Source organism: Papaver somniferum, chromosome 6 (assembly GCF_003573695.1).
Source record: "Papaver somniferum cultivar HN1 chromosome 6, ASM357369v1, whole genome shotgun sequence".
Taxonomy (NCBI): Eukaryota; Viridiplantae; Streptophyta; class Magnoliopsida; order Ranunculales; family Papaveraceae; genus Papaver; species Papaver somniferum.
In genome coordinates, this window is record NC_039363.1 from 100852259 (window position 1) to 100878822 (window position 26564).

The 26564-nt window shown below is 37.3% G+C and overlaps 3 protein-coding genes and 3 non-coding genes across 7 annotated transcripts; 5 read left to right on the forward strand and 1 right to left on the reverse strand.

Annotated features, from left to right (window-relative positions):
- The first annotated feature begins 10859 nt into the window (after positions 1-10859).
- Positions 10860-15457, forward strand: LOC113288598 (glutamate--glyoxylate aminotransferase 2). Its single transcript, XM_026537686.1, has 14 exons — positions 10860-11230; positions 12200-12338; positions 12559-12624; positions 12815-12932; positions 13099-13180; positions 13276-13363; positions 13471-13629; positions 13780-13953; positions 14031-14162; positions 14285-14350; positions 14468-14532; positions 14643-14734; positions 14846-15002; positions 15110-15457. Exons 2-14 carry the CDS (start codon positions 12225-12227, stop codon positions 15237-15239), a joined length of 1443 nt encoding a protein of 480 aa, XP_026393471.1. The 5' UTR covers positions 10860-11230; positions 12200-12224; the 3' UTR covers positions 15240-15457.
- Positions 15458-15559: 102 nt separating this feature from the next.
- On the reverse strand, positions 15560-18074 carry LOC113288596. Its single transcript, XM_026537685.1, has 4 exons — positions 17146-18074; positions 16805-17059; positions 16613-16704; positions 15560-16517 (listed from the first exon to the last, which is right to left on the reverse strand). Exons 1-4 carry the CDS (start codon positions 17923-17925, stop codon positions 15737-15739), a joined length of 1908 nt encoding a protein of 635 aa, XP_026393470.1. The 5' UTR covers positions 17926-18074; the 3' UTR covers positions 15560-15736.
- A 382-nt stretch (positions 18075-18456) lies between these two features.
- TRNAM-CAU lies at positions 18457-18528 on the forward strand. The gene has a single exon. It is a non-coding gene; the product is annotated as a tRNA-Met (tRNA).
- Positions 18529-18586: 58 nt separating this feature from the next.
- LOC113288599 (tRNA-splicing endonuclease subunit Sen2-2-like) lies at positions 18587-22476 on the forward strand. 2 transcript variants are annotated; one of them, XM_026537687.1, is made up of 3 exons: positions 18587-18727; positions 19266-20101; positions 21548-22476. In XM_026537687.1, exons 1-3 carry the CDS (start codon positions 18693-18695, stop codon positions 22306-22308), a joined length of 1632 nt encoding a protein of 543 aa, XP_026393472.1. In that variant the 5' UTR covers positions 18587-18692; the 3' UTR covers positions 22309-22476. The 2 variants fall into 2 exon arrangements, with proteins under 2 accessions (XP_026393472.1, XP_026393473.1); XM_026537688.1 differs by lacking the exon at positions 18587-18727 and having other exon boundaries at positions 19362-19520; positions 19922-20101.
- On the forward strand, positions 20750-20822 carry LOC113292231. The gene has a single exon (XR_003331726.1). It is a non-coding gene; the product is annotated as a small nucleolar RNA Z105 (small nucleolar RNA).
- Positions 21035-21108, forward strand: LOC113292232. Its single transcript, XR_003331727.1, has one exon. It is a non-coding gene; the product is annotated as a small nucleolar RNA Z105 (small nucleolar RNA).
- Positions 22477-26564: the final 4088 nt, after the last annotated feature.

Sequence of the window (26564 nt, forward strand, 5' to 3'; positions counted from 1 at the left end):
GGACATTTTTATTTTTATTTTTAAACCCTACGGAAGGGTATCCTTAAATATAAACTGTGTGCAGGGAAGGACGACGATTACGATATCGTCTCGGCCCCTCGGGTTCGCACACGGCATAGGAGTCTTGGCCCGAGTCGACTTCAGCGGTTCTTCTCCCGTCTGGTACGGGAGGTAAAATTCTAAACACCCGCGAATCTCCTGCAAGCGGGTTACTGGACTCCTTAAGGTGAATATATGCTGAGGACTTGAATATGGACTGTTTTTAAATTCCTAGTAAAGGGCAAGGACTGGACCATATAAGATAAGGGTTCGGATTTCATCACCGCTCCCTTCTTGCCCGCCTTAGGAAAACGAAACCTAAAGCGAACCTAAGCCTAAAATTTGGACTAGAAAGAGACCTATAGGGTATCGAGCTTAACAGGACAATCATTCGAAAAATATTGGTTACTCTTTTAATCACACCTCGAAGTTCTTGAAGGTTTCTGCAAGTTGAATGCGTGACTGCGCCGCATTGGATCGGTGAGGTTTTGGGTATCAAAGCTCCACTGAGCTTCCCTCGCCTCGATTCAACTTGTTTTAACTCGGATTGATTCCATAGGGGTTTGCTTAAATTGTAACGAATTCCCTTTCGAAGGATTAGAAGCTGGTCTAGAAACAATCTAAGTGGAGCCATCATGCTTGTTGTTTGCTAGAAATCTTTAGGTTTGCTGTGGTAAAGTCGAGTCAGCCTGCTGTGTGATTGCTAGAACCTTCCTGTTAGGATTTTTATTTCTTTTTGAATTCTTTTTAGTGTATGCCCGATTTTGTTAGGGCTTGGAAAAGAGATACTCTAGGTCGATTGATTAGCGAAAAACCTAGTAGTTCTTCTGATTTAAGCAGGGAGCTCGAAGATTCTTCTTTTGAGAGCCCTGTTTTTGGAAACTTCTGTTTTGAGAATCTGTCTGAGGATAGTACCCCTAGTACTTCTGTTGTGCCAGCGATGGCAACTTTGAAAGATTACATGTTCCCAACTAGGACCAACCGAGCTTCATGCATTAAATTGCCAGCCACTACGGCTAATTTTGAGATAAAACCTAGTATTCTTCAGATGATCCCTATATTCTTAGGAAAAGATGAGAGAACCCTTATTTTCATATTAGGGACTTTGAGGAAATCTGTGGGACAATTAGGATAAAGGACCTTACCGATGAAGTCTTGAAACTTAAGATGTTTCCCTTTTCTTTGAGAGACAAAGCCAAGACCTGGCTGAACAACCTACCGTCTGAATCCATAGAAACATGGCAGGAACTTATCGCTGCCTTCTATATGAAATTCTACCCTAAGCATAAAACTGCAGCTGTTAGGCAGAAAATTAGTGCTAGTGTGCAACAAGAGGGAGAGTCTCTTTATAGGTTTTTAGAGCGATTCAATGATCTCCTATCTCAGTGTCCTCACCATGGATTTGATAATATGAAACTCGTACAGATTATTTATGATGGTTTAGACTATTCGACCAAAGCCATGGTTGAGTCTATGTGCGCTGGTGAGTTCACTAGTAAAAATGCTGATGATGCTTTTACCTTCTTAGGAGCTATCGCTGAAAAATCCCAACAGTGGGAATCTTGTGTTGAACCCCCTAAAAGACTCTTGGTCAATAGAAGTAGCACCAATATGGTAGATACGAGTTTTGCGTCAGATGCTAAGTTTGCTGCTTTGTCCAGAAGGTTAGAAGCTTTAGAACTGGGTCAGTCTAAAAATAGGTCCCTTGTTGAACCTAATAGAGCCTCTCAAGTCTCTAGTTGTGGAATAGAGCCCGATAATTCATTTTGGGAAGGTCAAGTTAGTGAAGAACAAGCCCATGCTGTCTATAACAACTCTAGGTTTGAGAACCGTCATAAGTTTGACCCATACTCAGAAACCTACAACCCTGGTTGGAGAAACCATCCTAATTTCTCTTGGTCTAAGGGCCAGAATCAAGGTCAGTCTAGTAATTCTCAGCCTCCCCCAGGTTTTGGTTATACTAAGAACTCTTCAGGTCAGACCCAGAACCCATCTGAGAATAGAATAGCAGGAAACCCTTAGTATATTAAGGAAGAGCCAGGAGATGCTATCACAAAGCCAGGAAATGTTAGTAAAAAGCCAGGGTAATTTTCAAGAGGAAACCAAACAGAATTTTAAGAATAGTGCCCAGTCTTTTGCTAAATTAGAGCTTCAAGTCGGCCAAATAGCTAAGTTTATCAATGAGAGAGAAGAAGGAAGGTTCCCTAGTCATACTGATCCTAACTCTAGAGGAGAGAAATCGTACAATCATGTGAATGCTGTCACGACCCTTAGGAGTGGAAAGAAAGTTGATAATAAGGTCGAATTACCTGAAAGTGAACATGCTGTAGTTCACCCTTATGAAACAGAAAATGAGGAGACTGATAGAGTCTCTAAAGAGACCAATGAGGGTCATGTTGATCCTCACTTTGTTCCCAGAGCCCCGTTTCCCCAGCTGCTAGTTCCGAATAAGAGGGAGTCCAACTTTAATGATATATTGGAGGTTTTTAAGCAGGTTAATATCAACCTTCCATTATTAGATGCAATTAGGCAGATTCCCTCTTATGCCAAGTTCCTTAAGGACTTGTGTACGCGAAAACGTAAGCTCAGTGTCCAGAAGAAAACCTTCATAGCTAGTCATGTGAGTTCTATTATTCAGAATACCACTACTCCTAAGTATAAAGACCCATGGTCCCCTACCATTGCTTGTACAATAGGTAAGTACCGTGTTAAGAAAGCGTTGCTTGACTTAGGAGCCAGTGTGAACTTACTGCCATACCATGTGTACCTCAAGCTAGGACTTGGTGAGATGAAACCTACCCAGATAACACTTCAGTTAGATGATAGGTCCGTTAAAGTTCCTCGTGGTGTGATAGAGGATGTTCTCATAGAGGTTGACAAGTTTATTTATCCAGTGGATTTTATTATCCTAGATACCCAACCTGTCCCTGATCCAGAGAACCAAATACCAGTGATTTTAGGTCGCCCGTTTTTAGCCACGTCTAATGCGATCATAAACTGTCGAAATGGTATTATGAATCTATCTTTTGGTAATATGACTATTGAGTTGAATATTTTTAATGTCAATAAGCTAAATTCTGAGCTAGATGACACGTGCATTGAAGAGGTCAACATGATAGGAACCTTAGTTCCGAAGTCTGTACCAAACACCGAATCGGAAGATCCATTAGAGAGTTGTCTAGCCCGTTTTAGCATGGATTTTGACGATGATAGCAACATTGAACAAGTAAATGATCTGTTGGATTCTATTCCTATGTTAGATACCGATAGATGGAAATCTAGGTTTGAACCATTACTAGCTACCGAATCTACCTTAAGCCCTTATTTCAAAGAGCCTAAAGATCCTCCTAAGTTGGACCCCAATTATGCTTTTGTAGGCCCATCTGAGATTTTGCATATAACTTCCAATTTGGATAGTGATCATGAGATTAGTCCAGTAACCGTGCTTCAACACAATAAGGAAACTCTAGGGATGACCATAGAGGATATGAAACATATAAGTCCTATAGCTAGTATACCTCAAAAGAATTTAGAGGATGAACCACCTGATTATAACTCAGAGAAAGCAATTGACCTTTTTCAGGAACCGGATGGTCTAGAAATTAGGAATATTGTGACTAGTTTATCTAGAGACACCCACAACTCTAAGTTTGGGGGTAGTGAACTAGAAGAAGCTCTAGAGTATTTTAAATACTCTCCGGATCCGGAAATTCAAGCCATAGTTAAAGGTCTTACGGAGAATAGTGATTACCCTAAATTTGGGGGTAGAGATTGTCAATTATCCCCAATAGAAGTCCCTAACTTGGGACTCAAGCCTAGTGCATCTGAGGTATCGCTTGAGTGTATTCAGACTCCACAACCTGATCCGCCTGATAAAGTCCAGGAAAAAATCCATATGTTAAAGGCCCGTTTTTCGGATGAATCTGTTTTCCGAGACACTCATATGAAGCCCAATTGGGCACTCCAGATAAATCCAGTTGTCTTGCGAGAAACTTTAGATCAAGTTGTGCTCTTTCTGCTCATTTTTCCGATCTTGACCATTTGTCTCCTATTAGTGGCAGTTCTATTTGGTCTTATGGACCCACAATTGTTTCGACTATTGGTATACAACTTTGGAAGGTGAAAATTCTTTTTGAGGTATTTGATGTATAGCTAATGACTATAAATTTAGCATTTACTGGGAGGCTCCCGCGTTCATGTGATACAGTAATATCCTTCCTTATTTCTTTTCCCTCCAGTGGTAATAGTTTCTCCTTGTTCATGCTTTTAATTTCATCTTTAGAACATTGAGGACAATGTAAGATTTAAGTTTGGGGGTGGGGAAGAAACACTTTTTGTCACCTTTTTGCAATAAATAAACTCCAGAGCCTAGAAATTTATGCCTATTGAGGATTGCACTAACTAATCTAAGTGGATGGAAGCATTTTGATTGTAGGAGTTTGAGGAACCAATCTGATTAGATGGAAACATCTAAAGAGTCTATTCATAAAAGCAGAGAGCTCAGGTGTTAGAAATAACATGATAGTTTCACCATATCTCGTTGAGTCCTTTTCACTTCTATTTTTATTTTATTTTGTTTTTAAACTATGTTTCTCTAAGTGATAGGTGGGGCCCACGATTCAAGTTGTTACCAATGCTAGGGTGAATTAGAGTGATTGAGATACCATGAAAAAAAAAAGTTGAAAAAGAAAAAGAGATGAAAAAAAAAATGGTAGTTACCAAAAAAAAAAAAAATTTGAGACCAGACCATTTGACCAAAAGGAATAAATTCAATAAAGTCGACCACTGGTACCCTTGTATATGCCAGTTGTGTTGACCTAGAGTTAGGTTATCGACCACTGGTACCCTTGTATATGCCAGTGTGTTGATATTAGTCAGACTAGTATCTCAATCCATTAGGATAGGTTCATTTTGGCGGAGGCCTTCAGACAGATATGGGAAACGCCGTTCACTTAGTAAACATCAAAACCATACATGTTTTTCTATATCCATCTTCTTGATCTATCCATGTGATTAGTTTTGACTCCGAATATGATGTCCATAGTGCAACTATCTGAGTAGAGCTCTGTCACTTTATATGAATTTTAGTATGCTTGAGTGCAAACTCGTGTACAACAATTGGAATTTCGCATCAGGGTACTTCTTCCTGTAGTCAATAAGTATGCCAACCAAGGAGATTCTTTAGTGCCTTCCAAGGTTCTGCGTATATAGCTAAGGTCTGGAGTACAGGTTTTGTGGGTATATCTCTGGTAAGCCCTCCCGAGACTATAACTCGGCCACTAGGGCCACCTAGGGGTTTAAAGGCTTATTGCATACGCTAAATGCAATCGACGATGCCTGCAACAGTGAGTTAGGATTTTATTTTGTAGTTTTGATTTGCTCGGGACTAGCAAATAATAAGTTTGGGGGTATTTGATAGACACATTTATGTGTCTAATATAGCTCATTTGTATATATTGTTAGTACTCGATATTGTACTTATTTGGTTATTTTATGTATTTGTAGGTGTTTTTGGAAAATAATCTCTTGCGGCGAATTTGGCTAAAAATGTGGCATTTGGACCTCCGTTGATAACGTACCGGAAGAGCCTCAGAAGTGTACCGGAAGTATCCCAGAAATACCCCGGAGGAACCCCGAAAAAAGTGCGGAAAATGCCCCATAGGACACTTGCTATACGGACCCTTGATTTTGGATAAGGGGTAACCTAATTACTAAGGGGTGACCCATTTCCAGGCATCTGCTAAAGGGAGACCGGAACTGGATAGGGGGAGGTCATCTTCAAAGTTTCAAAACTGGATTTTGGCAGGAAAAGAACTCTGCAGAAGAACAGGTTTAGGGGTTCGAATTTGAGCGAGTTTTAAGGAGATTCAACATCGGATTTTCACTGGGCTGGACTTCCTAGACTATAAAAAGATCAGTATAAGCAATTTAACCCAACCAATTGGGCTGGATAAGCCGGAAGAAGAGATCAAAGCTCAAACAGGTCACGTACGCTGGTGTTCAAGTTTCAAAGATTTGTGAGAGATATTTGGGAGAGTTTGACGCTGGAAATTAATGTATTTAGTCTTGTTCACGTCTTAAGAAGAGTTTGGTACCTATTTAATAGCTAACAGAGCGTGAAAAAGCAAAAGAGAAGGGATTAATTTTCCAACTGGCAGATAATAGAAATCAGATATTTGATCGAATTTAAGGGACTCTGTTGAGATATAAATAGGTGGTTTTCGAGTCTTAGAGGGGGGAGAAAAGTTTAGAGAGAAATAGGAGAGAGTTCAGAGCCGAAACGAGGAAGATACCATTGATTGTTGCTACTGCTGCTGCTGTTCAAGGAGGAAGAAGAAGAGGAAGAACAGACCTGCTAAGGCAGTCGTTCTTCATCAGTCTTAAAACCAGAACACGCTGTGTCGCTGTTTACAACACACGACTTGTATCGTTCTTTCCAGCAGCTTACACCCTGTGTCGCTATTTACAACACTTTAGTTCTATCGTTTCTTCTCAGCACTTACACCATTTGTAACAGTGACGCTGTAACACTTCTACAGCGTTGCTATTTCCTATTTCATCATATAATCATCAATAAAAACACCTATATTAGCCATGAATTTATCTTGTGAGTGTGTTTTTGGGATGAGGAGCTAAACCCATTAGCCGAGACGACGGAGGAAGCCATTGGCACAAAATTTATTGGTATAATTCTAATTTTTACATTTATTTGTAATATTATTATTTGATTATTTGCACGAATTAAAATTGAATTAATAGTTTTTATTGAGTAATTGTGAATTGACTTGATGAAGCATGCTGGGTTTTAGTAACTTTTGATGTTTTATACTTTTTAATTACAATTATTACTTCAAAAACTTATTTGAAGCAAATATTAGAATTGATTTTAAGGATAAAATTGCATAAGAATTATTTAGAGTTTACTATTAAAATGGTCATTGGTGGAATCCTAGTCTTGGTGTTTTTCTCTATAACTTTGAACAACTTTTTTTTATTTGCTTGTTTAATTTAAATCTAGAAATTTTGTTACCTTCACAAGTCTGAAAAGAACCTTTTTACCACTTCAACTACAATCACCTTTTGATAAACCATCAGGCACCCCAGGGAACCAACTGCTAATCGCACCCCATTACTGGTTAAGGGGGCTCCATCTTCTTCCTTGATTTGAAAAGAAAAAATTGGCGGGAAATTTAGTTTCAACGGTAAAGGATTTATTATCTTTAAGATAAGAATATCTTCTTGCCTTACAAACATGAAGTTTTGAAGAAAAAGGAAGTTATCTTGTATTAAACAAGAAAGATATCCTTAGAAGATTTTATCTTGGATTTTATTCTGCGAATTAAAGAAGATATGGGTTTAGTAAAGAAATATATAGAATAAAGAGAAGGAAAAATTCTGAAGATATTTTTAATTAAAAAGAAGAAGATTTTGGAGTTATGGAAGAATATATTTGAGTGATGTGTATTTGTGTGTATAAATAGAGAGCTAGAGAGCACATTTGGGGAGAGTTTTGGGGAGAGAAAAGAAAATCACTTTTTTTTATCATTGTTTCTCCAATTTCATCTTTGTAAACACCCTTTGAGCAATAAAAATGAATTTTGAGCGTGTTTCCATGATGATGAGCTAATTCTCACGCAACCAAGACAATGGATGAAGCTATCTATGCATGAATGATTGGTAACAATTTTATTTTCTCTAATTTACAATTTATAATTCATTCAATCACCGCTTTTGCGGAGTTCTAAATGTTCACATAATTTTCTTAATTACTTGTGATTCAATTTGATAGATTATACTTTGTTTAATCGATTGATAGTCTATTCTAAGGGAATACAATTAATATTTGGGAATATGTTTGATTATGTGTGAATTAAGAAATAAAGGACTTAAAGGATAGTTAGAGTTTTGAAACATATTTGGTATCGTCATTCATGTATAATAGTGGAATCTAGTGTCTTGGTTACTTTTATCATCTTGAAATCAATTTTGCAATAAATTTTCTATTTTTAAGTTTTATAAGTCTAAAATCTTTTGCTTTCACAAGTCTCAACGAACTTATTACTACAACTCAATTCAAAATCACATCAACTGTACCTTAATCAATGTGAGATTGGTTACGGCTCAACTACATTCCAATCCGAAGTTAATTGGTAGTAGGCTAAAGTCTATACCGACTTAATACAGTGTGGTGTTCGAAACTGGACTAGGTCCCGGGGTTTTCCTGCATTTGCGGTTTCCTCATTAACAAAATTTCTGGTGTCTGTGTTATTTCTTTTCCGCATTATATTTTTATATAATTGAAATATCACAGGTTGTGCGTAGTTCAATCAATTAGATAATCCAACCTTTGGTTGTTGATATAAATTGGTTGACACTTGGATATTGGTCTTTGGTACCATCCAAATTATTTCTCATATCAATCCGACTCACAAATTTCTATTAGTTCGATTGCAGATTGATTTGAGAAATTGAGATATAACTCTTGGATGTATTTTCCTTGATTGAGTCTGACTGTCTAGTTGATTCTCTTAGAAATATATTGGAGTTAGTTCATACAGATTTCCTAAACGATGAGTGTGGTTGTTAGACCCCCAATTTTTCAATACTGTTAAATAAATATACAATATTATCCGGTATGCACCCTTCACAAAGGGCTCACACAAACAAAGCATGGATAAGGACATTTCACAGGTAACAACTTACATGGTTTAGTGCTCCAAAAACAAAGTAACTTTAAAGCTAGACCGTTTAGAGGTCCAATGGTTAAAAAGAAAGAGCTAAATGGAGTTGAATGAAGAGCCTAATCTTTTTTTTAATCCAATGGTGTTTCGTAACATGAATTAGGAAATTCCAGGACTTGGCAACACAATGAAAGTACATGAACATAATAATATATAGCTAGAAATCCATGATAACTATACGTTTAGAAAAAGTGCAAATCTAACTAATGATCCAGTTTTTAACAGAAGTATTGGATGCTGCCATGTTTCTTCTTGCTCCAAGAACTGAAGTCTAAACAACCCTAGCAAATAAATATTCGCATAACATATACTTAATTGTTTCAGACATTTGATGACACATATTGCAATTCTCCCCTCCATAATGCATGATTCTTGCCATTCTTTCACTAGATGTAATGATTTACACATTTCCAGAGAAAGAGTTTAACTCTTAGAAGTATATTTAAACTTCCTAGTAATTTCCAGAATTTTACCATTTGCTCGTCATAATTATTGTGATTGTTGTGCTTAAGATTGGCGAGCTAGTGATACGCATATTTTACACTAAACTTCCCATTTCGTGTGAGAGTCCAAATGAGTCTATCTGAAGAAAAAGCTGGTATTCTCATCATCTGAATTTTCCTTGCATCTTCTGCTGAAATGAGTTGTTGGATGATTGTTTGCTTCCATGAATGAGTATCTTGATCAATAAGATTTGCCGCAGTACTGTAGTTTACAACGACTTCAAAAGGTACAACGTTTATTGGTGGAGATTGTTTTCCTTGTATCTAGTTATCCTTTCAAATAACGATTGTAATGCCGAAAAAAACTCATGGCTCCATAAATGCTCTGCCAGGTCCATGTTGAATTTTTATTTTTCTCTGCATGTAATACTTGATTCAGGCATTTTAGACATCAGTTGAACAAATCATTCATTGATAAACGAACGAAGGTGATATACTGATCGATCTTCGTCAGATAGGGCTAGATCAGGATAACCCGAGCCTGATTATGCCCCCTATTTATAATGTTAAACAAATGTACAATAAAATTATCCAGTATGCCCCTTCGCAAAGGGCTCACAACAATAAATCATTACATGGTTTAGCGCTCCCAAAATAAAGTAACTTTAAAGCTAGACCGTTTAGAGATCCAATGGTTAAAAAGGTTAGAGGCCTAATGGTTAAAAAGAAAGAGCTAATTGGAGTTAAATGAAGCTGATTTAGGGATCCAACCTTCACCCCTGCACCATTAAGCACATTGTCTGCTCTTCACACTTCGGTATTGGCCGAAAGCGGTCGCGAGAGTTTCCATAGTTCTGACCTAATAAACAAAATAAAACCCGCCCACAAGCTGGACCCAAAAACCAACGCCAACCCCGCCCGCAAATCCTAGATGGGTGAGTTCTACCGGGTGAGACCTACTTTTATGTGAGAAAGTATTTTTAGAGCTTCTCCAATGGCATGTGTGTGGAGATAAATGTCAAAATTCACTTAGGATGCACATCCATTTTCTCTAAAATCATTCTCCAATCCGGATGTCATAAATCAATGTATGCATGACTATGGATAAAAAATATCAAGGGGAATGTCTAGTTTCCCACATTCCCCTTGACATTATCTTCCATCCTAGTCAGCTTTTTAAAATTAACAATATATTTTATTTACTAAAATTAATTCTTATACAATAAATAATCATTTCTAAATCTAATAAAATCTTAAAATTACTAAACATAAATTTACATTTAATAAAAAAATGAATCACAAACAATACCATTGGAGATGAATAACTTTTTTCACCTAAATTTAAGGAAAATTTGAAATAAAAATATCTTGCTTCTGTTGACACGTAGTAAATACATACAACAACCACCGGAGAAGCTCTTAGGTTGGTCGGCACTGGTCTCCTCTTCACATTTAAGTTGCATTTGCTGTGAAGGGGTGGTTAAAGTCTCCGTAGTCTTGATAAGAATTATTAAAACCACATGTCTATAATCCAGATTCCAGACATATATGACCAAAATTAGGCTTTAAATTGACTCCCTTATCACACTGTATGACCATTGAGTGACAGAGAGGGTAAGGAAGGTATAAGAACCAAAATTTCTCTCATTGTCTACGAAAGTGTGAGTAAAGAGGCACATAAATCTACACCACACTTATGTTTTCTCAACTTTATCTCTTCTCTTGAATTTTAGACTTCTTGTTCTTGTGTTGTGGTCCTAATTAGTTCAGGATATGCATATCCCTTGGTTTTTAACTTCTACATTTTGGTTGATTTATAATGAAACAAACAAAACTACAGGAAAAGTGGATACATTATACATGCAAAGAGTACCACAGAAATATTCTTTCTAGTTCAGAGTTTCCAGAGCTGCACAACTTTGGAACTCACTCCATATCTCACTTGTCTTCCTCACCTCTACAAGTCTGTTGATCTCTCAGTGTCTCTAACCTGATCGAAGTTTTAAGGTAAGCACTTCTAAGAACACAAACCTTTCTAGTGCGAGTATAAAAATACCTAAATTGTTGACAGTATTGTTTTATCTTTTTAGTGATTCAATCGATTTGGGTATTTTTAGTTTCTGCTTAATCATAGCTTTCTACCATTATCTTGTGGATGGGTTGTACTTTTTGGGGCGAAAATGAAATGATTGGTGGGTCGAAATTGTGTTTTATCCTCTCTAAATAGTTTTATTAAAGAGAATTATAATTGGGTTTCAGTTGAAATATTCAATTTTATTGGATTTGATTATCTGCTGGATGAAATCTTAAATGGGTTTGGTGGAATTTGACTATTCAACAGTTTTTATAGATTGGTTGATGGGTTTTTATACTTTCTATGATTTTTGAATTGAATCTAGCGTGTTACTGTGTCTGGGTTTGTCTTGTTTCAGTAATGTACTAAAAAAGAACTCTTGTGTGTTCTACTGTCATTGGTGTTAATGCATGTATGAGGACTGTTGTGTTTGGCACAACTAGACATTCTCCTTTTCTTTTCTTTTTTACTTTCAGATTTCACTTTTGATTTTTCATGGTTTAATTGGCTTCTGCAGTATAGAACTTTTGATTTCTATTCTGGGTGTCGGCGTGTTTCTTCTCTGTTTATGTTTCGGGTTATAATGATAAAATAGACTGAATACAAGGAAAGCAAATTTGAATTGAGAAAGTAAATTTTGCGGCTATGACCATTTCGATTTCATCGATTGTTCTCTGATCTCGTTATCTGCCTATAAAATTGTGGTATAGGCAACAATTGAGATGTCCTGTCAATTTGTTATGCTCATGGTACCATACTGATCATATTCGTCTTCATATAGTTTTATGCTCTCATGATGACTTCCACTATTTTACTTGCTGTGTTCTCAAACTTACCTCACTGTTTTTCAGGTTAGGATCTTATTTACGTGTTGCTAATATTGTATGCTTTTCTGCTTGCAGTGCCAAGGAGAATAACTACTTAATCATGTCAAAGGGATTAGACCATGAAACTCTGAATGAAAACGTCAAGAACGTTCAATATGCTGTAAGAGGTGAACTATATCTTCGCGCTTCAGAGCTTCAGAAGGAAGGGAAGAAGGTAAATGTTTCTTATCTATGTTTACCCTGATAAAATTGCGTGTATGAGTCAGCGTTGCTGTCCAACAAAGTTCCATGATACAGTTGATTTTTGCATGTTTATAAATTTTTCATAACTTTTGGATTGGATATATCATGGGAATGTGACTTGCAAGCATCTGTTATTGACTTGTTCAAAGTCTTTCTTCAAATCTCTTATATTTTCACTTGTTCATCCACAGATTATCTTTACAAATGTTGGCAACCCTCACGCTTTAGGACAAAAGCCACTGTCGTTCCCTCGCCAGGTAATATCCAATCTTTATTCGTTAGTCTTTTTCTATGAATTTACTGTGTCCGTCCTCTCGTTTAAGAATTGACCACATTTGTGAAACGAACTATCGGAGTTGTTATAGGTAAAAAGTTTCACTTCATTACCTCCTCCCGTATGTCTTCATCTTTATATTTGTTCTTACACAAGGAAATGCCTCGTAACAGGTGGTCGCTCTGTGCCAAGCTCCATTTCTGCTAGATGATCCTAATGTGGGGCTTGTCTTCCCAGCAGATGCTATCGCAAGAGCTAAACATTATCTTTCATTGACATCTGGTGGTCTTGGTGAGCTCCAATGAAGTGCTTAATATCTGGCTCACTTATATAAAATAGCTTTGCTGTTTTGAAATCAAGTTTGGATTGCTATTGGGGTTAAATCATAAAAAAATAGTGAATTCCGCTGAAACTTACAACAAAGCGGACAATCATAACAATTTGCTTGTATAATCAGGTGCTTACAGTGATTCTCGAGGTCTTCCAGGAATTAGGAAGGAAGTTGCTGAGTTCATTGAGAGGCGAGATGGGTATCCAAGGTAATATCAAACTAGTAACATACCTTATGTTTGTCCAGGCACTGTGGGTTTGTGTTCTCTGAAATAGAAGTTGACTGTGTTTGTTCCAATCACAGTGACCCAGAACTCATATTTCTCACGGATGGTGCCAGCAAAGGAGTAATGCAGATGTTGAATACCATGATCCGTGGTGAAAAAGATGGGGTATTAAGCATCAATAACATTAATGAATAGTGAACATCTATTCTCTTGGGTGACAATGGATGTTTATACAATCTCTAAATTTTGGATTTTCTACTGTTTACTGTCAGATTTTGGTTCCTGTTCCTCAATACCCACTTTACTCTGCCGCAATAGCTTTGTGTGGTGGTTCTCTTGTTCCATATTACTTAGAGGAGTCGGCTAACTGGGGTCTGGATGTTAATAACCTCCGCCAATCAGTTGCACAGGCCCGTTCAAATGGAATAACTGTAAGTATAGCATGTGCTTAAAACTCATCTATTCCCCTTGGTCTGGTTTCTTCACTTGGTTATAGAAAATGGAATCTCGAGCTTTGTGTTTTTCCAAATTTACACATTGAATCCCGGAATTCAGTCCTTTATGTCTTGAAATGTGATCAGGTCAAAGCTATGGTGATTATAAACCCAGGAAACCCCACGGGTCAGTGTCTGAGTATAGAGGATCTACAAGAGCTGTTACGGTTTTGTTCCCGAGAAAAATTAGTCCTCCTCGCGGATGAAGTTTATCAGCAGAATGTATACCAGGATGAACGCCCGTTTATAAGTTCAAGAAAGGTATAATATTATCCTAATTTCAATTAAACTACTATAATGTTTATAGAGTGAAAACTAATTTCTCAAAATGATGTCAGGTTTTGATGGACATGGGCACACCCATTAGCAAGGATGTTCAGCTCGTGTCTTTCCACACTGTCTCCAAAGGTTATTGGGGAGAATGTGGTCAGCGTGGAGGATACTTTGAGATGACCAATATTCCTGCTGAGGTTTCTTTCTTCCCATGAGTTTTTACTCCAGAAATTTTGTTTATTTTCCAAGTATCTTTGACCCTCGAGATTATCTAATTATTGATGTTCATTTCCTTTTTCTTGTCGATGCGGTGTTGCAGTCCGTGGATGAGATTTATAAGGTTGCATCTATATCTCTCAGTCCAAATGTCCCCGGACAGATCTTTGTAAGTGAAAAAATCACTTAGAATCACACTCATAAAATAGCTGTTATACTTTTAGCACTCTAAGTGTTTCATGCTATTTGTATTCTGAGACCTCCAAAACGTCTTTTGTTTTATCAGTTAGGTCTGATGGTCAACCCTCCAAAGCCTGGAGATATCTCGTATCAGAAGTTTGTGCAAGAGAGGTGTGGATGACTTACATTCTGTTACGATATGACGACCAATGATACAGTTTTGCTTTTCAAATATCCTATAAAATACTAACAATAATTTTCCGAATTATAAATCATTGCAGCAAAACGATCCTTGAATCGTTGCGGAAAAGGGCACACATTATGACCAATGGCTTTAACAGCTGCAGAAACGTCGTCTGCAACTTCACGGAAGGTAAGTGGGAGTTACAAACAACAGCTTGCTTATATTTCATTTCCTGTTTGTACTATTTTGAAGTCTCTAAAAAGTTAAAGCAATAGGTAATAATGAGAATATTGGTTACAGGAGCTATGTATTCATTTCCACAAATACGTCTTCCTCCAAAAGCAATTGAAGTTGCAAAAATGGCTGGAAAAGTTCCTGACGTGTACTACTGTCTGAAGCTCTTGGAGGCAACAGGCATTTCAACTGTCCCTGGTTCAGGTTTTGGCCAAAAAGAAGGGTAATTAGCTCCTTTAATATTTCTGTTTAAATGTTAAATTAGAAATTCGATATTAGGGTCTTGATCTGTAATTGTTCAGCATGGTTAATTTGTTTCTTTTGTTACAGGGTCTTCCACTTGAGGACTACTATCTTACCAGCTGAAGAAGACATGCCAGCTATCATGGATAGTTTCAAGAAGTTCAATGATGCATTCATGGAACAATACGAAGACCAAAGAGGTTATTCGAGAATGTAGATGAAGCAACAAGCCAACGCTTACAACAAGGACCTAATCTGTGATTCTGTAAAATATTCTACACAGATCTCTGTCATTCTGTTGATATATTCGTACTAATTACTACAGTTATTATCTATCTATTTTCTCTACAGAACATGACAGTTAAACTTAAACATGTATTTCTTCAACTTGAAATTCCTGCTTAATCTCATTCTAATCTACAATACTTTATCATGTTAAACTTTCTGAATGGCTCTTGAAAATGATGAATAGGTCTGGGAGAAATCTTAAATTCTTACTCTCCTGATCTGTCGTCTGATAGCCGTTCTGGCAGCTGGTTTCTTTACAATATAGTTCATATTATATGTCCATAAAAGTATAAAACATTTAGTTTGTTTTATATACAAGGCTACTTCCAAGTTACATATTATGCTACAAGAAGCAGAATTCCCTCCTAAAGTGGTTAAGAAGATTACTACTATTCACACATTTCATTGTTCCTCATCTCCAAATTTTCAGTCTTGAGATGTTCTGCTCAAGCTTTCCAGAGCAAACGCGCTGCGCTCAACATGCTTCAAAAGAACATTGTAAATTTTGTTTCTAATCCTTCTGCATGATTCTATTTCTTCATCTTCTATTGCAGAACCATCTTTCTGGGGATTACCTTCATTATTACTGAATAAATCTAACCACTCGTTAACTTTCTTCATTTGACACATAAGTCCTGCAATTTGACAATCAGATACAGTGGCAGCTGATTGGCTCATAACTTCATCTAAGAATTTCTCAATGTAAGTTAAGAACCATTTATTGCATTCTCCATGTAAGGAATTAGCAAGGTCTGCAGAAGCGCACAAGCAAATTCCCTTCACCCAATCCATCGAGTTTTCCTTGGTAGGCGCTGCGAACCCGACTTGGATCTCACCGGTTTTAGTAACTGAACAAGCGTCCTTTTGTTTGGAATGACTAGTGGGACTTGATCTTTTAGCTAATTTTGTCACCTCAAGAGAATGAGTGATAGGTTTGATAGGAGAAGGGGAGGCGTAAAGATCTGATCCCACTGCTGCTTTAATCCATGAAGCTGCACGTTTCTTTCTTTCATACACAAGTTTTACTGCTTCCTTGGAGCCTGGACTGAATGGTGGTTCAGCATCAGAAGATGTAAATTGAGGGCCGAGTTTTGCAGTTGATTGCGATATTAATCTGACATTGGCCAACTCGTTATAGAAATCCAAAAACTTATCAACCACTGGCAACGGATCTTCATCCTTGCTAAGCTGCAGTTCCGAGTATGTGCTGCAAACCAAAGACGACAGTACGTAAGGCCTCATGCTAATCCTACTAATTCCGAATTCTTAATACATAATCACAAACCAGAATTAGTTACTGACCTCAAGCATTGCATCAATCTCTCAGCAGCAGAGGCCTCTTGCAAAGCCTCAACAGCAGCCAGCAATGCCACATCTCGGTGCTGTAAGACCTCCTGCAATACGTGCAATGAAGAACATTCATGAGCAATTTCACCCCAAACAAAAATATATATGGCAGTACAATTTTATAAATCTAACAGATATATGTAGTACCTTGCCGAGCTTCTCCAAGTTTGAAGGGAGCGCATCCCATGATATCCTAGACTGTTTAAATTTTCTGTCATTAACTGGACTCAAAGGATTTATTTGGTCAAAGCTCTTGTCACGTTTTTCAGTCGAAACGGTGATTCTTTGTCTGGCGGAACTTCTACCAACTTTTGAAGCTTGATTCACAACTCTTCTTCTGGATGAGCAAGTTGATGCATTATCCTCTGAGCTATCATTCTGTCCAGAAGAATACGGTGAGAGCTGCAGTACAGAATAAAGCAAAGTTCAGCAGAAGCATTCTTTAGGGAGTTGTAGCTTAAAAATGAAAACTTGGATGCGAAACTCACACAAGCTCTGCGAGGAGTAGGAGGCTTTCTTATTTCATGCTTTACTACTCGCGAGCGCAGTTTTTCTCCGAATCCTTCAGGTTTACCATCCCAGCTCCTTCTGGTTTTTAGCCTGGAAGAAGCAGATGACTTAGAACTATCCGAATCGCTATCTTTGTCGCTACAAGTAATGCTAATTTGCGAAAGCGCCTTCACAGCGTCAACATGCTTATTCTCCACAACACATTTACTTGCAGGTACCGTGGGAATGGAACGACACCGTAGACTCTTCCTGACATTTTGGTCATTAGGAAGGCTTTTAGACGCACTCAATGAACGCCATTGAGGGGGTGGCTTCGTAACCACATCATCACTATTATTCTCAGATTTTGAGTCTGAATCTGAAAATGATGGCCCGAGAATTCCCAGCGAAGCCGGAACACGATCTTCTGGAGTGCTAACACAAGGGTGGCGACCAGGAACAAGTTTTACACCTACAAGAATTGGAACTGGCGTTGCAGATTCTAATCTTTGTACGTGAATGAAGTGCCCGAGCTGCAATTTGTTATTCAGAATCATTTCATCCTGTTCGCAGGGAAGCGAAACATACATAGCATGTGAAGCATCATTCACCTTGAGATAAAATCCTTGTTTTGGCCATAAATCACCTTCTGCCATCACAGGAATTATACTTCTAACTTGCAAAAGTGCCGGTTTACGTGGTTCATTACCGATTGTTTGTTCGTCAGATTCCATTTCCTCTAATAGCTTTAGCAAAACACCACCGTGCAACGACGCCATTAAACACCCAAATCTTTCACTGAATCTAGTCTCCGGCCGCTATAAAAAAATAAAACCTTTAATAGCAAAGACCAATGTTGTGATCCTGACTAAAATGTTTAAATTTGCTAAAATTCTCTAAATTCTATGGGATCAACATTATCTCTAGTAAAATCAGTTAGGAACAGGATTAAGTCAATTTAATGCTCTATGTCCAAACCCCTAGAACGACCAATTTTTTAGACTAAGTTTGGCCATTCCAGTTTAGGAAACAGCTCAAAACCTCTCATTTCCTCTAAATTTAGGCTTCCAGTCAAATTCTATAAGCGTTTTCCCAATAAATTCTGCAAATTAAGAACTTTGAATCTACGCTGACTGTTTTCATTGATTATCGGATGCAGTAGGAAATAGTGATAGGGAGTTTTTGAAGCAAAACGGCAGTAAGTTGGGATATGGAAACGGCTAAGTGGCGCCAAACCGGTTTTTATTTACATTTACAGTAATTTAACTTATTGGTTAATAAACAATATTAAGCACATAACTAACAACAATATCAGAGTGGCGCAGCGGAAGCGTGGTGGGCCCATAACCCACAGGTCCGAGGATCGAAACCTCGCTCTGATATTTCTTTTTGAGCTTTCCTATTTTTTTTTTTTATGCCTATTTAAATATTCCATTCTCTTCTTAAACCCTAAGAAAAACCAGAAGAACAAAAATTCCTAGTATGCTTCCACCATAGAGACTAGAAGTGTGCTTGTTTTGGTGCTGCTCTCCAATCTACAGACTCAATGGAAGAAGGTCCTCTCTGTTCTCTCTTTAGTAGGTAATTTCTCTGCCTCTCGCTAAATCTATATTCTCCATGGAAGTGCAATTTTTGATTGAAAATATAAATCTGATTGTCAATTATTTTACATAGTTTGATTAGTAGTAGCCTTACGATTTCAGTTCTACGTACTGATAAATCTCATGCTCTAGATAACATAGAGCTCAAGCACTCTTCCGAGTCATCTTTTGATTTTCTCCCGTGTCCTGTATTGTAATTAACAACCTATGCTAAAATCCCTATGTCAGAATAAAGAGCATCACCGGTCTGTGTCATTACTTATGCATGTTTTACGAAATCATGAAGCTTTGTGTATGCATCCCAGTTCCAGAAAGCAAGACTCAAAACTTAAACTGGGCAAGATTAAATTCTTGCACATAAACTACTTGACAGATTGTCTCTTAGTAGATTTTATAAATTCCTATCAAAATTTCTTAAGGGAAAAATCAGTAGAAACAGTCCTTAATTATAAGTAATGAGTTTAGTTATAAATTGTCTACTGCATGTGTTTGATAACTATCTGTAATTTTTGTTTTAGGTTGGTCTTACCATTGGAAGCTGTAATGGAACCGAGATGGAAGGGGAAGAATGCAGAAACTAAAGCTCTTGCTGATCCTATGTCAAAAATTGTTGAACGGCTTCAATCTTCTCTACGTAAATCAGACGCACAAGGGTTGCTCTTAGATTCTGTTGTGCTTCTCCCAGTTGACCATGAACAGATTGAAGTTATTGAACTACTGAATCGTTCTTTTTTCGGAAGACCTAGACCTAATTCATATGAACATAAACAATGGTATGAGCTAGACTTTGAGGAAGCTTTTTATTTGTGCTATTCTCTTGAATGCCTTAAGATTATGGATGAAAATAAGTGTCTGGTAGTTAATAATGATCTATGGAAATACATGAAGTCAAAGAGTAAAGCATTTCCTGAGTCCTACATTGCATATTCTCATCTTCGAAATAAAGACTGGGTAGTAAAAGATGGGTCAAAGTACGGTGCAGATTTTGTGGCTTACCGCCATCACCCATCTCTGGTTCATTCTGAATTTGCTGTCATTCTTGAATTCGACAAGAGTCATAGGTTACGGGTATTGTCAGATGTTAAATGTGTGGTTCGTATTTGTGCTAGTGTAGCTAAAACCTTATTGGTTTTGAGGATTAACACCAAGGATTGTGATTTCGTATCTCCTCCAGAATTGGATCTTTACAAAGTTGAAGAGATGATTCCAGAGCAGCACCATGAGGATCTACACATTAGAAAAAGGTTGATTTCAACACAAGAGATCCCAACACTTCCTACCAAAGACATTAGTACTGTTTCAGTGCCTGCCTCTTCAATCTCCAGGATCCAACCTAAAAAAGCTCCTCTCTCTAGTAAGTATTCTCTCTCTGTCTGTCGCTGAATCTTTTATCCTGAGTGAAGTGCAATTTTTGGTATAAAAATTATGTGATTATCATTATTAGTAGCAATTGTTAAAAACCCCATTGCTTTTGATCTCATGGATAGTTAAATACTTGATATGTTGATTATACATAGCATATAAACAAGCAGGCTTAATATCTTGCACATAAACTGCTAGACAGATTATCTCTTCAAGGAAAATTACTATGCCAATTTTTGTGTTATTAGAGGTTTCCAGATTCCCAACGATTTTTCTTAGGTGCAGAAACAGTCTTCAATAATCATAAATAATGTTTTAAGTAGGTTTCACCTATTGTTTGCGTTTCATTGACGTATAATTTTGTTTTGTTTTTAAAATTTGCGTAGTTGTCAGAGACTTGTTTTGTGCTATATCCCATAGATAGTTTTTGTTAGTTAGAAACTTGGACTTCTTTAATATTGTATTTCTCTGTATGGAAGAGCCTAATCCTTTGGAACTTTTGTCGTGTTGGACCTCATAATTTGGCCTAAGAATCATTTTGTTCTGGTGATTTTTTGTTTTTTTATTTAATCGATTTAGTTTTCGCTGTTTTTCCTTTTTTGATTTATCTTAAAGAATCTTCTTATGAAATGAGATTGAAGCGCTGTGATGATGAAAGTATTTTAAACCGACTAAATTATATGAATGGATAAAAAACCTCCTACTCATTCTGAACACTATCTATTTCCACAAAGAAAATTCACAATTTCCCCACTTCTGTACTGATGCTTCGTATGAGGAAGCAAGTGTACGACTGCATTTGAGTAGCAACTTGGCCTGCCTAGTTCTGGTGATTATTCTTTTTTAAATTTAATCAGATTTATTTTTCTTTATTTTTTTCTTTTTTGATTCATCTTAAAGAATCTTCTTATGAATTGAGATTGAAGCGTGGTGATGATGAAAAGTATTTTAATCCGACTAAATTATATGAATGGATAAATAACCTCCTACTCATTCTGAACGCTATCTATCTCTACAATGAAGATTCATGATGTCCCCACTTCTGCACTTTTAGTAGAAACATAGTGTTCTTTGTTAGTGGATTTCATGGTGCGAAAGAGGTTAGTCTTGTTCAGCCTAGGTGGTTCTTAACTGTCTGATGATTGTTTTTAATTAGTCAATTTAGTTTTCATCGTTCTTTTATTTTTTGATTTGTATCGAAGAATCTTGTTATTGAGAATGCTGAAGATTCACAACTTCCCACTTCTGCACTTATATTGTCACTATCATTAAGTGAAATAAGGATTATAATTTTTGCTCACAAGCTTGTTTTATCTTTGTCTTCCAAAACATTAGTATTGTTAGCTTACTTGTCTGACCACTTCGTGGTATGATACCCATTGCAGTACCACTGTACCAGTGTGCTAACTTTAGTTGGTTTTATTCTTGCTGATTGAAGGGAGAACGGGACCAAGATGGAAGGGGAAGAAGAGTGCAGAAGCTAAAGCTCTTGCTGATCCTATGTCAAAAATAGTTGAGCAGCTTCAATCTTCTCTTCATAAATCGGAAACACAAGGGTTTCTCTTAAGTTCTGCTTTTCTTCTCTCAGTTGATGTTGAACAAATTGAACTGCTGGAGCATTCTTGTTTTGGACAACCTATAAGCTCTGAGGAAGCTTTGAGGAAGCTTTTAATTTCCTCAGATGAAGATAAACAATGGTATGAACTAAGCTTTGAGGAAGCTTTTTATTTGTGCTATTCTCTTGAATGCGTTCGGATTATGGATGAAAATAAGTGTTTGGTGTCCAATAATGATGTATGGCAATACATGAAGTCAAAGAGAAGAGCATTTCCTGAGTTCTACATCGCGTATTCTCATCTCCGAAAGAAAAACTGGGTAGTAAGATCCGGGTTACAGTATGGCGCAGATTTTGTGGCTTACTGCCATCACCCATCTCTGGTTCATTCTGAATTTGTTGTCATAGTTGATTTCAATAATAGTTCTAGGTTAAGGGTTTGGTCAGATATTGAAGGTATGGTTCGTCTTTGTACACTTGTAGCTAAAACCTTAATGGTTTTGAGTGTTAACACCAACGATTGTGACGTCGTATCTCCTTCAGAATTGGGTCTTTACAAAGTTGAAGGGAGAACAATTACGAGATGGTTTGCAGAGAAGCACCGCGAGGATCCTCGCACTTCTGAGAGGTTGAGTTCAGCATGATGTCAACTTTTAGTTTTTGGTTATGACATGTAGCTTATCGAAAGAGAAGCCAGACTCAAAATTTGTGAAAATTAAATGACAAATATGAATACTTTGATGTTGCTACTGCTATGCAATCTGTATGAAGTTACTGCAATGCAATCTGTATGAAGTTAAACTGCTTTGGTACTCCGGGGGATGTATGAGTCCATTTTATGCCTAGCAGCTTTGACACTTTTAAGTCTGCGATGTTATTGTTGGTCTGGTTTATGCAGCTTTGTAGTGATGCATCGGCAATTGGGCATCATAGTTACGGCAGAAACAGATTATTTGAATCATCTATTTATTATGAAAGTCATGAGAGTAACGTTCAGTTATTAACAACACAAATACTACTACATCTCTGTGGTAGTAAAAAATATTACTTCATACAGATTGCATTATCCTAATCACTAGTACTTGATTGGAAACTTCAGGTCGAAACTCTCTGCAATTGACTGGGATAACCCTGCGACTTCTGCAACTCCGAAAGCACCCTTTCAGTCAAATGTCACATTCGATGCTGGAGCATCGTTAACAAAGAGGTTCAACCAATGCCTTCTGAAAGTAGCAGCCTTCTTTTTCAAACCCACAAAAACAATCTTCTCAATGACCCATTTCTGAGCCGCAGCAAAGTCACCATTTGTAACTTCTGACTGAATTGTCATCTCATCCCCTGAGACACCACCAGAGAACTTAACAAATGTCCAGTTTCCTGATTTGCCTCCCATTTCAATTTCTTCTCCATCATCCAAGAAAACTTCTCCTGTAGCATTACCGCTGCTGCTTACGACGACCAAAAGTTTGAACCCGGTCTTCCTTGCTTCTTGTGTTGTCATAGCTGCACCCTCCATTGCTATAATATTCCCTTCACGAACATGGACATTGATATGATTTAGTGGTGCGTCAAGTTTGACAATCTGTCCTTTCTCTGCGCTGACTGAATTTGAGTAGGTGAACATATCAAACCAATTTCCAGCGGGGAAGTAAGCATCAACTGTAACTTCTCTTTCCTTCAACTGATTTCATAAGTTGCTTCATCCTCTGGGAATGAGAAGGAAAGTGGTCGTGCAATGGGAGTTCCGTTAATGTGAGCCTCGTACATTAAGGTGTAGAAGTATGGGAGTAATTGGTATCTGAGACCAAGAACTTCCTTCGTGAGAAGGTGAGTGTATGTCACCGTGGTTTCTAGAAAATGGGTAGATCGCCCCAACTGTGTGGCCTTCTCAACTTCCCCATTCTCTCTTAAATATGTCCCACACATTTATTAATCATAGCCCATTTAATTAAGTGCTTAAGCATAGGGGTGAACATGGGACGGTATGGACCGGTTTTTACCTCATCCGCATCTAATCCAATTCACTACGGATTTCAATTTTGGCATCCGCATCCAATCCAACATCCAACGGATTTGCATCCAATGGATATACGGATGAACGGATTGGATGCGGATAATCCAATGGATTTGTGTTTAGAGCTGGCAAACGGGCGGGACGGGTCTGGCTTGTGACCAACCCGCGGGTTACGGGTTAATACAAGCCTGAGCTCGCGGGTTGAAATTCTTCACGGGTGGTCATTTATCCCACCCGTGCCCGTCCCGGGTAAAGCTCGCGGGTTTACGGGTGCTCACGGGTTACCTGGTTTTTGTTGAGTCAACTCGCCAGAAATCGATTTCTGGGCTATTTCCTTCCACATTCAGGGCATCTAAAGTTCCTTTCCTACAAGCTACAACCTAAGTATCTAACATTCATCCAATTCATTTGGTATATCAATTCAAAAACTCAAAATTGCAAAACTAAACAAATTAGTCTTCTTAAAGAAACACAGACACAGTCACACAGATACTATCATAGTATCATACACTCATAACATCTCAAAATCATCATCTTCATCATCAGCACTCATAACATCCTTGAAATGGTCTGGTTCTGGTAACTCTTGCTCTTGTACACTTGACATCCTGAAATGGATGGAGCGGCCACAAAGAACAAGTCAAAGAGTCATTCAGAAACATGAAAATTACATAAACAGAAATTGAAAAAATACATAGACAATGACATCCAACAAAACTATTATAGTACATGCATTTTCAAGTCACCCAAAACAATAACATCTAACAAAACAAACAAATCAAACAAATCCCCTAAATCTCTGTAAAGAACATAAAAAATCTCAAGACCCACATGCCACAACAGTAAGAAATTTAATTCAGTTAAAACTGTCATTCCATGTTTCAACAAGAATTCATGTGATAAAAAAAAAGATGGAGACACCAATAAGCAGTATTGCAGTAACATTGTAAGACTAAGAGTCTAAGACCCTGACTTAAATCAAGAATTGCATTATATGAAACAACATCTGTCTGCAATTCCATTTCAACATCTGGTCTGCAATTCCAAATAACACTTTAGTTTTGATAATGATCCCAATTCCCAATACATGATTAAATGTAACATAAGATGGTAAAAATACTAAAAACTAATTGATCAACTAAAAACTTAACCAATAAACCAAAGTTACCAAACCACAATTAGACGAAATTTGTGAATAATAAACCAAAACTAATTGATCCCAAATTCCCAATTGTTAATATTCTTAAGGATTTCAACTAAAAACTTAACTATCCACAAATTAGACAAAATTGTGAATACCCATTGATTGGCTCACAGAAATCAAATCATCAAATCAACTAAAGCCTTTAAACCAAGCAAAACTAATGAGTAATAAAAAATTAAAGATTAAGAAAAAACCCTTTTTTGTGGTAACTGGTAAGAACTGAAACATCGTGAAATTAAGAAAATTAAAGATTACCTATCTTCACAGAATCACAATCACAAGTTCACAACACAACAATACTAAGAATATTAAAGATTTGTTGGGATTCCTATGTAAAATCCTAGATTCCTAGAAGAAGAAAATAAAGAAGAAAACAAAAATTAAAATCTGATTACCTGCTAGCCTTGAATCTTTAGATCAAATTAACTGCCTTTGATCTAGATCTAATAGTTCTTCAATTTGTTGTTCAGTTGTTCTGTGCGTCTGCGTCAGGAGACTGAAAGAATACTAAGAGTTATCAATTGGGTTATAAGTTGTCATACAAATACTAAGACTGAAAGAATAACGTAAAGATCTAAATTTTGTTATCAATCTATTGATACAAAATTACAAATCAATGATGACCGAGAATGCATAAGATTTGATGAAATAAGATAGCGAAGTTGGAACTTACTTTGAGATATTTGTCGATGATGGAAAGATATGAGATGCAGCCTCAAGACTCAGGAGACTCTCTCTGAGTCAGGGAAGAAGAAAAAAAGAGGAAGAACAACCGAAGTCGAAGAAGAATGATAGGAAAGCTTAGGGTTTCCCCGTTTTATACGATGGAGAATTGGGTGACACGTAACTAGATACGTGTTTCAGTTTCAGCAGGGTATAAATCTACGGGTTACGGGTCAGACCGCGGGTTTCATGGTACGGGCCGGGTTAACCCGTTTCTTCACAAGCCACTAATTGTACAACCCGCGCCCGTCTTGTTTACTTACCATCCGGGACGGGTACGGGTTTTCACGGGACGGGACGGGCCAACCCGCGGGTTTTGGCTCGGATTGCCAGCTCTATTTGTGTTAGTTAAAATTTATAACGAAAATATAAAACCAATTTAGATGACTTCTTATAAAACCTACACATTTTATATATGTATATAAATGTATATGTGCCATGAATAACACTTCAAGCAAACACCTTAAAATTTTCAAAACTATCTATGTATTTTCTAGAAACTATATAAATGCCCTTAATCTAATGGATATGGATGTCCAACGGATTTTCAAGGTTGCATCCGGGCCCAATCCGTAATCCGTTGGATTTCAAAAATCTCATTCGCGTCCAACCCATTAGCGAATGGTCCGGACATCCATCCGCAAAAATACGGTTGGTCCCGGTTAAATCCGCGGATTACGGATAAAATGCTCATCCTTACTTAAGTTAAGCTAACCAAACACACTCTTATAATCATTTAACATAGCCCGCAAAATTTTATATAATTATTAAATATAGCCCAAAATAATAAGACAATCATTAAATTCTTAAATCAACGACGACAACAACAAAAAACTAATTATCTAATTAGATTTATGTACGAATTTCACATAGATAATGTTTTTGAAGAATAATCAATCAATACCCTCAATCTCTTATGTAATCATGATTGAGAAGAAAAAACCCATCATCTTAAAGAG